Raw genomic sequence first — 13,758 nt, forward strand, 5'->3', positions numbered from 1 at the left:
CCTCATTACTGTCATTCATGACTTAAGGGCATAGGTCCCCTAGTTGATAAGCATAGTAGCATACACATGGTTTAGCAGTCATGCAAAACACACATTGGCAAATTATTATTCAATAAAATCTGAGAATGTACACTATTATCTAGATCTATTATTTTTAAATTATTTTTTAAAATTATTCTATAAATTGGAATAAAAAAAATATTCCACCTTTATGAGCGACAGTGTATTATCGAGGGGTCCTCTGCTTTTCAGTGGACCTCTCCATTTCTCTCCATAAATGTAGTTAAATTTATAATACACCAGTTTACAGTTGTATCAGTGCGCATGCGCAGACAGTTGACCTCGGGTCATTGGGCCCGGAACGGGGCCAATAACCTCTGACCTCTGGTATTTATGCGTAAATTAAGATTGCGCCCATGCAAATGATGATGTGCGCGCACAACGCCGCGCGTAGGGCAGTGATATTATCGAAATTTGCATGGGCGCAATCCTAATTTACGCATAAATACATGACCTCTAGGTCATTGGCTTTGTTTAAAATGGCGCACACAACTGTAAACTGGTTTATTGATATTGATAACAAGTTTTATGAAACAGGGCCCTGGTGGAATAAAAAGAGTCGGACTGCATGGGTATGCGCATGAAATAATAAGATAATGCTATGGAGAAAAATGCTGTTGCACATGTACGTCGGATGGATCTTGGATGGTGATAAAGAGTTCCAGTCTGTAAAATGTTTTCAGAAAGGATGGATATATTTTGCAGGAATCTTTTTCCCTCCAGTCCCTCGCAGTCCTAAGTGATCAGTGAGCAAAATGGCTTCTCGTCTGCAACTCCTTATTTAAATTAGTACTTGAAACAGAATGTTGGTATCCTTCTCAGAGCCTAACTAAACGTCGTATTTCGGAAGACGTTGAACATACATTTGAGATAAATATGTAGCTGAGGCGGCTTAAACCTACACACTGATGGCAACATTATCATACAATGCAACACAACTTTATTCTATTCCGTGATCTCTTTGCCCGTTCTGAAAGAAGTCGTCGCAACACATTCCAGATCATAATACGTCTTGAACGCACCTACGTCGAAATTGGCACGGCTAGAGGGCACCGGCACGTTACTTATGGAGCCAGACTGACGGAAGAGGAGGAATATGTATCTGTGGATACCGGATGGTGGAGTAGGAGGAGCGTACTCTGACGGAGAAGAAAGAAAAGATCAACATGAATGTATTTTTAAAATGTAATCATTCGTTCAAAATCTATATCCAGAAAAGTTTGATGAGGTAATAATAAATGGCGGATCAAAGGTCAAGTCTTCATTAAGTACACGGTGTGTCTCTGGGATACGCGTCGACATGCATTTCTAATGCTCGTTGCACACTATGCGCCGATTGCATGACGCAGGGTTGCGTCTTCGACTGCCGCGGTCTTTGACGCGCCGTGCAAAAGGCGATTGAAAATGAAAGATGCAAACCAAAGTCCAATCCCAATTAAGCATTTTTATGAACTGTCTCCTTTGCACAAGAGGCGTCGATTCACTTGCGTTATTACCTATAGTTGTCTAAAATGCGTCATTTTGCACTCACTTTGTGTACGCGCGATAATCCATCATGGCATGTCAAAGAAAGCCCCACTCGCTGACGCAGTCCTATACGTCAGCAAAATGGCGCCCTATGTGCAACGGGATGCTATTCAAAAGTCCGAAGCAAATTACGTAATAAATATGTCCTGAGCGTGCGTCTCTTAATATTTCCGGTATACATTAAAATTACAAAAGTCGTTAACAAACAAACTTGTCATTTAGGATTATTATCAAAGATAGTATAACATGGGGACGTGCAGTTCAAAGAAAAAAGATATTTTAAAAAGAATCTTCGAGAGTCTGCGGCAGAGAGTTGAACCGCATACCTGGCGGTTCACAGTCCAGACACTTTTCCACTAGACCACAATACCTCTACAGTGTGTCCCGAAAAAAATATACACTTTTGAAATGGCTGCCGAATAAAAAAATATATGATTCTAGGGGAAAAATTATATATGTATGGAAAGCTCATATACTCAACTTTCATATGACACCAAAAGTTGCGAAAATAATTCATGCTTGGGTGAGCACTGCTCACTTTTGTAAAGGGTATGAAAATTAGGTTGCGCAGGAATTAGCCTTCCAATTTGTGAGAGGTAAATCCTTTGGAGCTTACGGAATCGAGGATGATATCGTCGCCGTTTTCACGAAGTGTCCCAAGAGCGTTTTAGCGTACAGAAACAAATTTTGAGATAAACGCGTTTAAAGTTTCACTTTTTTACAATCGCTGTTTTCACGGGGAAAAAGTATGTGATGGTATTCATTTTTTTGGATATCTTGATAGTACACTATCTACAGAATGAAATGATATAAGTTTTACGTGGAAATAATGTTTATTTAAACAATAATTAGACCTCAATCACAGAGGACAGTCAGAGGACGGTTCGTGAAAACGAAAAACTTGACATCCACGCTTAGGCTCGTCTTCACGTAGTGGCCCCGCAGCTTACGCGGCCCCGTTTCCCCTGTTGGTTATGTGAAATTTCGTTTCTACGAACCGTCCCAGTTGACGTGCGCGCTGTGCAAAGCAATGCCCATTTGCGTACCCCCCCCCCCCCCCACCCATAAAAATATATTTGTCATACCTAGCTGATTCTGTTTCCTCGAAATCACAGCACTATATTCAATGTTAGACTCGCATCACTCTGCCCCATCCAGAAATTCATCTTGAATCCTTCACATAATGCAGGAAATGCAATAATTTGTTAGTGACTCTGAATGCCTGTTATGGAAATTGTATATACTGTCCTGCTTCATATGTGATTTAAGTTTAATTGAATATTTTTGTCAATGATCAATAGCATATTTGTATACTTTTTGTTTGTTTGGGGGGGGGGGGCACACCAAGCACTATGTACAACTTCTTCTCAATTCTTTCTTTCTCTCTCTCTCTATCTCTCTCCTCTCTAGCTCTCTCATGCAAACAAGAACATCCCCCTCCTTCTCTTTCTTTCTCTCTCTTTATCTCTCTTTTTGTCGTTTATTACCCCAATTTGTTGTCACATAGTACATTACTCTCTCAGACACATTTCTCCTATAAACAAATCTAACTAAATAAGAATAAACGTTGAATAGCACAAAGCAATCAAATCTTAAGATTAATACTTTTGTCTTGATTATGACTGCATTTATTTCTTTGCAATATACAGTAACTGGAATCGTTTTTGTACAGTTCATTTCACAATTACATGTACAATCATTAAAAATTGATAAATCATAATAATAATAATAATAATAATAATAATAATAATAGCCTAATAGTTCACTCAAAATTTTATTAAACCGAAACAGAAATTCTTTTTGCCCAATTGATCGTGAGCCCGGCAGCCACTGAGCAGCGCCAGATCGACGTTGCTCTATCCCTTATTGTTGAACACCAAACAAGGTAGCAACAACTCCCATCTTTTAACGTCTTTTGGTATGACGCGGCCGGGATTCGAACCCACGACCTCCCAGTTGTGAGGCGGACGCTCTACTGACTGAGCCAACACTCCGGTGTAATGAATCATGTTTGAATATCAAAATTGCAACTTATTTAACTGTAGCCCACACTCATGGCAAAAAATACAACATGGTAGCTCTATAAAGAAGGGGGTACCGGTGTTCTTGGACAATTCTGAAATGCAAATTCACAAGGCCACTGATTAGGGGGAGGGAGGGTTACAATATAGTTTGAGTACTGCCACAATGGAAGAGGAGCTTAAAAGAAAAATCATTAATTATTTATATTTTTTGTGTATGACATACACAGTTGTCAGCTGCATACGTCCCTGTTGCCTCATAAAATTGCAGATCTGAGATTTACATAGATGTTGTAATCTAACTTTTCAAACATTATTTCTCATTCTATGTCTGATTTCTTTCAAACTTTCACCAGTCTATTACACTCATTTCTTTCTGCTTTAACATAAATCAACTTGTTACAAAGGTTGGATTGCCCTTTGAAATATAAACTATTAGCAATTAATATTAGTCCTACATGCCAAATCCTTCTAGAAACATACAACACTGTAAGTTTATGGGATTAACACTGTAAGTTTATGAGATTAAAACTTCTTACATGCAACTTTCATATGATGGATGACCTTAGTCTGTGCTGTTCTTAGTGAGGAAGGAGGGAGGTTGTCACTGTCAAAATAATAATAACAATATGCTCAAGGCGCTCCAACTATTACCCTGGCTCTGCTAGGCAGCCGCTTTCGGTGCTCACAGCAGAGTGGCAAATGTAGATTAATATCTTGCCAAAAGACATTACTGCTGTGGCGGGACTTGAACCATGGATCGTGTGATCCACAGTCCAACGACTTATCCACTAGACCACAAAACCTATAAATGGAGGCACATTCGGAGTCAGAGTCTCCTGTCAGCGTTGCAGTCCCCGTCCAGTCCACATCCATCAAGCTCATAGTGACTCTTGAACCCACCCTAAGCCTTCCGTTATATCGAAGATCTCGTTTCTTGCCACAATTGATCTCTCCATCACGATCCCACCTAACAATAACTTCTGTATTTTTGTCCATCCTAAGAGGTAATTGACAAAAGATTGTTACAATCAAGTTATCAATAACTCTGTTCAATGATAAGTAGAGTGGACATAGTAATTTTATTTCATAAAACAGGAATGAAACCTAGAAACGGGTATTAAATAAAAAGTGGTTTTACTCTGTCCTAAATTGATATTTTGAAATATACAGTAACTATAAATGAAAATCAGAATATGAATTTAAGGTCTACTTTTAACAGAAAAAAAGCGAAGCATGCACCGAGTAGAAAAGCAGATTTGCAATTGTTTTATAAATACTGTTGCACCATTTATTCACTTAGAATGCAATTTGTGACATTGTGGCACTAAATTCCTGGTAGGAAATCAGAGTGGTATAACTCCTATTTAAAAATATGAATGGCTTTCCTGTGTTCAACACTTTTAGGTTGGGAGGATTGGTATATTGTTTAAAAAATTGTGACAGCATACTCCATGGTCTGTATGGTACTATTGTATTCCATTTCAATAAAAAATGTAGCGGACATCTATACAGTATTTATCAACCACTGAAGATGATATGATAGGGTTCCATATGTATTACTGGGTTTGTTGTCAATCATTGAATTAATATGTTCATATCTAAAGAAGATATAAAATCTGCAGGTTATCAGCAAATTTGTGATGAATGTTATAAACCCAGTAAGTAACAATGAATGCACTTGCATGTACTTGTCTGCCAGATTGAAAGAAACTTTATTATATCAACTTTCAGAAAGACCACTCAATAAGGATCAATATTCAAAGTTAGTCAAGCGTATAATATCATTCATTATTATTTATGGTGCAATTATCGCATAAAGACACGCATGATGTAGCAGTGGGTAATATAAGAGCATATTACCATGCGTTTCACATCTGGGTACTTGTACATGATACATGTATAAGTGATACTTGAAATATAAGAAGAGGATAATTGATAATAATAACATTGACTGGCTCACATTTTGGTTGATATGAGACAATATTGCCCTCAACATAACCATATTGCCCTCGTCTTTGACCCGGCCAATATGATTATATTTGGGCAATATAGTTTCATATTCCCATTAAAGCCAGTCAAAATTATAAAAATATTTCATATATAAACAATATAAAATGTAACAAATTAGGTTAAAACTTACCTTTGATGACTGAGGGGACTTAGCTATTCAGTCGGTCGGTCTGTCAGTTGTTTGGTCTGACCTCCAAACCGTGGTATTGGAAAAGCAATCAGTTCAAGGGCAGAGGGTGAAGATGCTGGGTTAAAAGGAGAATATATTTGATAACTCATGATGGATGTAGAAAACCCCCAACACAGCTCGTACAGGAAGCTATACTGGGATGATATGATTTTAAAATCGCATCTCTTCAAAAAATTACAGGCATCAGGTTAATGCATATTATTTTATTTTTTCTGTGATGAAACAACACAAATTAGTGTAACTCTCCTTCTTCATTCCCTTCCCCCTATGAAAAAAAGACAATAAGAAAAATACAAAATATAAGATGAAGCCTGTCATCTTATAAGTTGATACACCATAAGTAGCTCAAACATGACATGTTGGCAAAATGAATGTCTGTCACGCACATTAAAGAGCGAGGAACTTGTATTTGATGCCTTACAATACCATCAACTGCCTAAAACCTTTCAAAGCAAGATCAGTCATGCGTTTATGAAAAAAAATTGAGTGTTTGGGAACCCGTCATCTTTGGAGGGCCCTCCTAGCACCCCCACCACTTTGCGCACATTAGAAAATTACTTCCCAGCATAGTTTTGTCCATGGATCATTGTTATGTAAATGAAAATAGTTCATTTGTTTGCTAAAGATTGACCCCTCCCCCTCGCCAGCCCAACTCCCAATCTATAACTTTTCTTTTGGAGCTAATTTCCTTACCACACATACCTTGTCAATTTGCTAAAAGCTCTCCACATCAGCTGCACAAACTCCTACATGGACATCAACCACTGGGGGTGCTAGTGGTCCCTCATCTCTTGCGTATCCCAGCTGTCTATTCTACTGGTAAACTATGAAAAAATATGAAAAGTATTTGTTTAATTTTTCTGCATTTGTTCAAACAAGCCACTTCATCTCACGGTTGAATATCCCTTTAACTTATTAGCAAGCACATCATTATCTAAAGCAATTAAGAAGACCTTACATAATTAAGTCTCAGTCTTGCAAACATGGGATGAAACAACCCAAATTAGTGCTAACTCCCCCCCCCCCCCCCCCCTCACAACGTGACGGACATGTGCGCTATACCAGAAGCAACTACGGTAGTACTATTATTATAAGCAAACCCCCCCCCCCCCCAACAAAACAAAAAGCCTGTCATCCTCCAAGTCCAAGGCAAAAGGTACACCTTAAGTAGCTCAACCACAACTTTGATGGCAAAATGAAATTATCATGCACAATAAAGAGGGAGGAATTTGTAGTGGACGTCTTCCCATACCATCAGCTTTATCTTTGTCTTAATTAAGAGCAGGCATGCGTTTATGAGCATAAAGCCGAGTGTATAAGAAGCCGCTCCAGCCTATGCTAGGTTGACCCCCCCCCCCCCCCCCCATCCATTAGTACCTCAACAACATGCTTAAAGAGAAGGTTGAGTTCTGGGAAGAGGTGAAAAATAATTTGTGAGCGTTACTCATTCTTATTATGCAAGTGTGGAAGAACATCAGATAAGACATGTTCCCTGAAAAGAGTGGCTCTTCAAATGCCTTCATATTCTAAATATGCATGTAACATCGTAAAAATCGGGGGCCGGCTTTTTTACGCCACGTTTTCGTGTAGTCCCATACACATCTTTCTGTATACAGTGTTTGTAACTCCACCAAGACCTGGCCAAATTTCTTATCATCTCGATGATTCCAAAACCCTGCGATACACACAAATTCTTATATGCTAGATTAGCAACCTTTTCTGGTCGGTTCCACACCGTTTCTTTCACAATGCAATCGCATGACCAGAACTCAACTTCATCTTTAAAGCTCTCCACGTCAAACTCCTACTTAGACATCAGCCACTGGGAGTGCTAGTGATGGTCCTCTCAGCCGGCTATTCTACTGGTAAAACCGGGAAGAAACATGAAATGTATTTGCTTCATTTTTCTGCATTTGCTGAAATTAAGCCACTTCATCTCAATTCTCATGGTTGGATTTCCCTTTAAATTATTAGCAAGCACAAAATTGTTTATTCATTCAAGCATACCTGGCTTTACTATTCAAGTCTCAGTCTCGTATTTATAACATGAACATGGAAAGAGCTTACCAGGGGGTCATGTAACATTTAAATCTAGTACTAGGAGTACGTAAGTACTAACGTAGTAGATCTAGACTCAACTCCTACGTCGCAATTGCCATTTTATGATTTGGCATTGTCATATCAACATTGACATTGAATTTTAACCAAAATGTGCCCTTGGCTAATTGGGCCTTGCCTTGGAGGCTTGGGCTGGTACTGCTTAATCAGTTAACATAGTTAATGTAAAATTATTATTAATGATATCTCCCCTGCCCTGGCCGCGAATATTTTTTTTACACGCTAGTCTGGCCAGTTTCGCCGTGATACTAGTAAAAGTGCGCTGGATGTAAAGCCTACATATAGATCTAGGCATGCACTAGGCCTACCGCAGTTTAACTTGATTGCTCTCTAGCTGAACGTTCGGTCGTTCGTGTCTCAAGCTTAGATCAAGATTAATGTAAAGTTCCTAAATTAAATTAAAATAGATTAAGTTTTTGAATTCCATCGCCCAATGGCTGAGATGGCCGTCTCATTTAAAAGGGCCAGCTATGTCTTTATCTGATGATTGTCATGCACGATGTACATGTTTATCATCATGCTCCTCGCATGTAGGCTGCTAGACTAATATTAGTCGTTTCAATGGTGTTTATCATATTAGAAATGGCCAGGCGAGCGTGTAAAAAAAAATTGCGCGCCCTGGCCTGGGCTTCACTCTTCAGCGAATTCGCCTTGTGACTCGTGACATTGTTGTTATTGCATGTAACTGCTCCTGCACTTATACATGTTCAAGCTTATCTAAGATACTGTGTTACTTAATACTTAGTAGCACTCTGTTGATAGTACTAGTAGTAGTAGGCGAGTAGTACTAGATCTGCATACTAGTAGACCGACAATACAACTCACGCAGAAAACAGTGCGTGGGACTGTAATGACCTATCTCGCCATTTCGTAACTTGATATCCGTTTAGAATATGAGTTTGTTTATACTGCTACAGACGATATTATTGAACGATGCATAACATTGTTTTAAAATAAGTGAAAATAATTACCTAGGGCTGTCAGATTCCTCTAACAATTCCGCCAGAAGCACCGGCATCTGTGACAAAGGCTTCGCGGAGCCGGTTCGTGTACGATTATCAATAGCAGACTACATTTGCGCGTAACAGGCCACTTCGTGAAAACGGTGTTTGCCAGTTGTACCGCTTGTGATACGTTTCGTGACGTCACGTATGACGTAATTAAGCAAGATTAGACTTTGAAAATTACTGAAGTTGTAGACATTTATATACATTGCTCAAAAACGGTCAAAACTCGAAATTAAAAATTTCAACGATTTTGGCCACTGAGGCCACTTCGTGAAAACGGTGACGATATGACCAAGTTATGATCAATTGTGATGAGTTTGGGTTTGCCGAGTGAAATGTTTGGTTTATGGGATTAACATTTTATGCATGAGTGAACAGGATTTGTTTTATTGTAGCACTGTAACTTCCCTGGTAGACTCAGTGGTGTGTTCATGGGAGTCAGGATGGGGTGATGGTACATGTTGTAATTTCCATGTTACAAACTGTTATTCTCTTACATCTGTGACTTTGAATAAAAACCTTCACCCCACATTTCAATTATTTTAAGATTAGTTGAAAATCTCATTGATTTACTCAATACCCAGGGTGGGATAATGTAAATTGAATATTCAAATACGGTTTGTTGAAAAAAGGAATGTCCAAGATGTCGGCTACTTATTCTTCAGGTAAATGGTAACTGAAATGTGGGGTGAAAATTTTTATTCAAAGTCACAAATGTAAAAAATAACAGTTTGTAACATGGAAATTACAACATGTACCATCCCCCCATCCTGACTCTCATGAACACACCACTGAGTCTACCAGGGAAAGTTACAATGCTACAATAAAAGATAAAATTCCTGTTCCATGCATAAAAGTTTAATAAACCATGAAATCGATCACTCATCAAATCATGAATGTATCATATCACCCTCAATGTTGTAAGCTCCAAAAGATTTACCTTTCACAAATTGGAAGGCTAATTCCTGCGCAACCTAATTTTCATACCCTTTACAAAAGTGAGCAGTGCTCACCCGAGCATGAATTATTTTCGCAACTTTTGGTGTCATATGAAAGTTGAGTTTATGAGTTTTCCATACATATATAACTTTTCCCCCTAGAATCATATATTTGTTATTCGGTAGCCATTTCAAAAGTGTATAGTTTTTTTCGGGACACACTGTATATCGGCTACATATCGCTATTTCGTGGGTTTGTTTCAGAAGGTTCCTAAAATAATTCCGAAGGTTCATTATCCGAAAATGGAATAGGGTTCATAATTCCGAAAATGAAATAGGACCCTGTATTGTTTTCTGAATTACGAACCTTAATTTGGACCAGCGAACCCTCCTTCATTTTCGGAATTACAAACCCGATTTCATTTTCGAAATTATTAGCCCGATTTCATTTTCGGAATGATGGACCCTTTTTCATTTTCGGACGGTATTAAATTTGTCATAACGAACCTACTGAGTATTGCATCAAATATTCAGAATTATGAACGCTATTCAGTATTCAATACTCGGAATAAGGAACCTTCTGAAAAAAGAGGAACCCACAATATCTCGAATGCATCACGTGATAACAATGATTTGATAATATTACCTGTCACGGTTTTACCTCCAACACCACGGCCACCAGAGCGAAGAGTCTCTCCCTGAACGTGTCAAACAATTACAAACAGACGTAGCAAATAAATGCCACATTTAAACTTTTAAATAATCCTTTAAAAACAAATATATATTTCACACGGTCACAAACACTTTCGAAAAAATCAACTCCAGGGAAATTAAAATATCCTTATTTTTTGTATATATTCCATAGAAACCATGTCCGAATTACATAATACGTCATTGCGCTGTTCACACATTCAACATAGATGACGCGCAAGGCTCTTGAAGTTGCCGCTTTTTTTTTTTTTTTTAGGGGGAGGGGTGATATTTCGAAAGTCTTTGTGTTCGTGTTATTTTTAGGATGTGAAATGAAATAGAAATCAGGAGTGCACCTTAAAGTAGCACTCAAAGTTAGACCATCATCTCACAATATGAAATATCTACAAAATGGCTACATGAATAGGGTGGGTGACGGGGGTGGGGGGGGGGGGGTCACACCCCCCTAGACACATGTCCCCTCCTGGTGCCGCCATCGCAAATGACACAGTCTGGGGGATGGATATAAATCAAATAACGGTATTCTATGTCATTCAAGCAAAACAGCACCATCTGGCCTGACATTCATAATTAAATGTTGGCTCTTCATCATTCTGCATACACACTCATATTTTTTTTACAAATGTCAAATCGTGACTTGTATAGGGATCCCTTCAACAGCTGTAGGTTTATGTGGGTTTTTTTGTTTGGTTTGCTCTTAGCCAGCTCTTACGTTCATGAATTCGTATTGAATTTGAGACTTGATGATTATAAGAAGTCCTTTTGCTCGCAAATCAACGGGACGAGAATCCTGTTATAGGCTTATACTGGACACAAACGTAATCTGGATAACATTTTGAAGCTCGACACATTAATAACTCATAACACGCTCAAATGATCTACATAAAACTCATACATGTACGCATTCAGAGTAATATTGATTGATTGAAGAAAAACAAAATAATTGTTTGATCACTCACGTTAATGTTGACTACCAACCAGTGAAGCCATGGGGCTGCGGTAGGTTTGCTTGGGCTAGGGGCATCGGGGTCTATCATTAGAACTGAGTAGAATGAATCCTAACAGTGAAAACAAAGAAGCATTTTACAATGTGATTCCCCATGTCTTGTATTGTCTATCTGTAATTTATAAGGGAGTTTACAGATACAATCTGCGCATGGGCAGATAAAGGTCATTTGTACCAAAATGGTAAAACCCACAGAGATGAATACTGGATATTCGCTCATGAAAGTTATGTAACATTATTCATTTATGCACCAACGGTACATTCTATGATACGCAGGTGGAAATATTCTTTTCAAGAGGTCAAACAAAAGGTATTCATGAAGCACATCTAGGACTTTGGCAGTTTGAGATGCTCCAAGTAGAACTTCTCCATGTGTAAAAGATCTGTGGATGGGGTCATTTGTACCGTATGCTATCTGTAAATTACTCCCTTATTATAGACTTATAGGCCCGAATTCACAAAGGAGGTTTGTCGACAAACCTTGGTTTTCGTACGTCATAATTATGACGCGTTTTACGCGTTTTTTACAAACCTGGTTTGTAAAGAACAAAAGGAGGTTTGGCGAAACAAAAGGAGGTTTGAGCTCAAACCTTGCTTTGTGAATTCGGGCCATAAAGTGTGCTACATGGGCGACTTGTATCATGCTTTACTTTAGCACTATTTTGACCCCTCTTACTCCCAATACCCCATCATGGTTCTAAGATTACCCCCTGGACAATCACCCCCGGAAAATACCCCTAGAAAACTAAACCCCCAGAGACTATAATCCCCCGGAATATTACCCCCTTGCACAATCATCTCACCTACCCCCGAGGACAATTTCTCCCGAAAAATATACTTTTATTATTTTATTATCGGGGTGGACTTCCTCTTAAATGAACAGAGGGGTAATCGTCCTAGTGTATAATTTTTAGGGGGTGTAATTGTCCTCGGGGACGGTAATGTTCGACGGGGGGGGGGGGGGGGGGGGATGTCCACGGGGGTAATTTTCAGGGGGTAATATTGTCCTCGTGGATGGTTATTTTCCGGGAGTATAGTCCGCGGTGGGGTATAGTTTTCCGAAGGGGGTCATTTTCCGGGGTGTGATTGTCCAGGGGGTAATTGTCCCGATACTCCCATCATACCATGTATAACAACATATAATAAAGAAATCTAAAAAGCCTACTGTGTTTTGAATTGAATTAAACTACTTGTACTCTTACCGGGTCGGCATTTTCATATACAACGACAGGCGCTTGGCCCCCGGACTGTGAGCGGTCAAAGAGTCCGATAGGGAGAGGCTGTCCATGCCCGAACGACCGGTCACCCACACACGATCCATGTCTATGTGATGCGCAGCTGGCGCCTCGGAACTGCACAGTAAGGTCCCTTGGGGCAGCATCACAGTTAATGTCCTGTCCCCCAAAACTGATGTCAACAGCCAGGAGCAAGAGAAATGAAATACTGCCGATAAATCGCTGTTTCAACATTGTCATCAGTTGAGTTAGTATGTTGACGAGATAATGAGATCGAGGCTTCTAAACACACAATTTTATACCGGCGCCAGGCCAGCAGGGCTTTTATGGTGAGAAGTGGTATATGGAGTGTGGTCTGGAATGTTTGTCTCTAGCTTGCTAGCTCTTTATCAATTACAATGTTTACAATAAATATGTGTACACGTTATACACACGCGTACGACTTTGCTGAAAAAAAGGCGCGCGCTGGAGTATGCAAAATTGCTAGACGCGTAATTTACATTCAGAACATGTCATATTTTTATTATTCAAATGCGGAAAAATCTGGTGAAAATGCTCAAATGTTTTTTTTTCTTCAGGATTTCACTCCTGACTACTGAGACCGGTTTACTAAGATATGTATGGATGTTTCTTACCATGGGCGTAGATCTGTAATTGATACCTATTGTTCAGGGGGGGGGGGGGTGACCTATTCATTCATCCCCCCCCCCTGAACAATAGGTATTATGTAAGGATTGACGCCCATGTTTCTTACCAGGGGACCCAGTGACGAGATATTCCATTAACCTGTTATTCATGAATAAACTAAGTTCGAATCCAGTCTGCATATATTACTCGGTGCTATGTCGGGAAGCCTCTGGCAAGCTTTCAGGTTGTCAAGAACACTACCTTTGTTAAAAAAAAAAGTTGACATACAATATGAATATAATGTT

At 39.2% G+C, this 13,758-nt stretch overlaps 1 protein-coding gene and 1 long non-coding RNA gene across 3 annotated transcripts; both read right to left on the reverse strand.

Annotated features, from left to right (window-relative positions):
- Window positions 1-365: 365 nt before the first annotated feature.
- On the reverse strand, window positions 366-13,225 carry LOC115927100 (protein MOTHER of FT and TFL1-like). The gene is made up of 4 exons (XM_030992576.1): window positions 12,794-13,225; window positions 11,545-11,643; window positions 10,521-10,572; window positions 366-1,199 (listed from the first exon to the last, which is right to left on the reverse strand). The coding sequence occupies exons 1-4, from the start codon at window positions 13,064-13,066 to the stop codon at window positions 1,006-1,008; spliced, it is 618 nt and encodes a 205-aa protein (XP_030848436.1). The 5' UTR covers window positions 13,067-13,225; the 3' UTR covers window positions 366-1,005.
- Window positions 4,406-9,343, reverse strand: LOC115927103. 2 transcript variants are annotated; one of them, XR_004065411.1, is made up of 4 exons: window positions 7,189-7,210; window positions 6,514-6,635; window positions 5,752-5,866; window positions 4,406-4,608 (listed from the first exon to the last, which is right to left on the reverse strand). It is a non-coding gene; the product is annotated as an uncharacterized LOC115927103 (long non-coding RNA). The 2 variants fall into 2 exon arrangements; XR_004065408.1 differs by lacking the exon at window positions 7,189-7,210 and adding an exon at window positions 8,901-9,343 and having other exon boundaries at window positions 4,407-4,608.
- Window positions 13,226-13,758: the final 533 nt, after the last annotated feature.

This window comes from Strongylocentrotus purpuratus, unplaced genomic scaffold, assembly GCF_000002235.5.
Source record: "Strongylocentrotus purpuratus isolate Spur 01 unplaced genomic scaffold, Spur_5.0 spur5_contig_847, whole genome shotgun sequence".
NCBI classification, from domain to species: domain Eukaryota; kingdom Metazoa; phylum Echinodermata; class Echinoidea; order Camarodonta; family Strongylocentrotidae; genus Strongylocentrotus; species Strongylocentrotus purpuratus.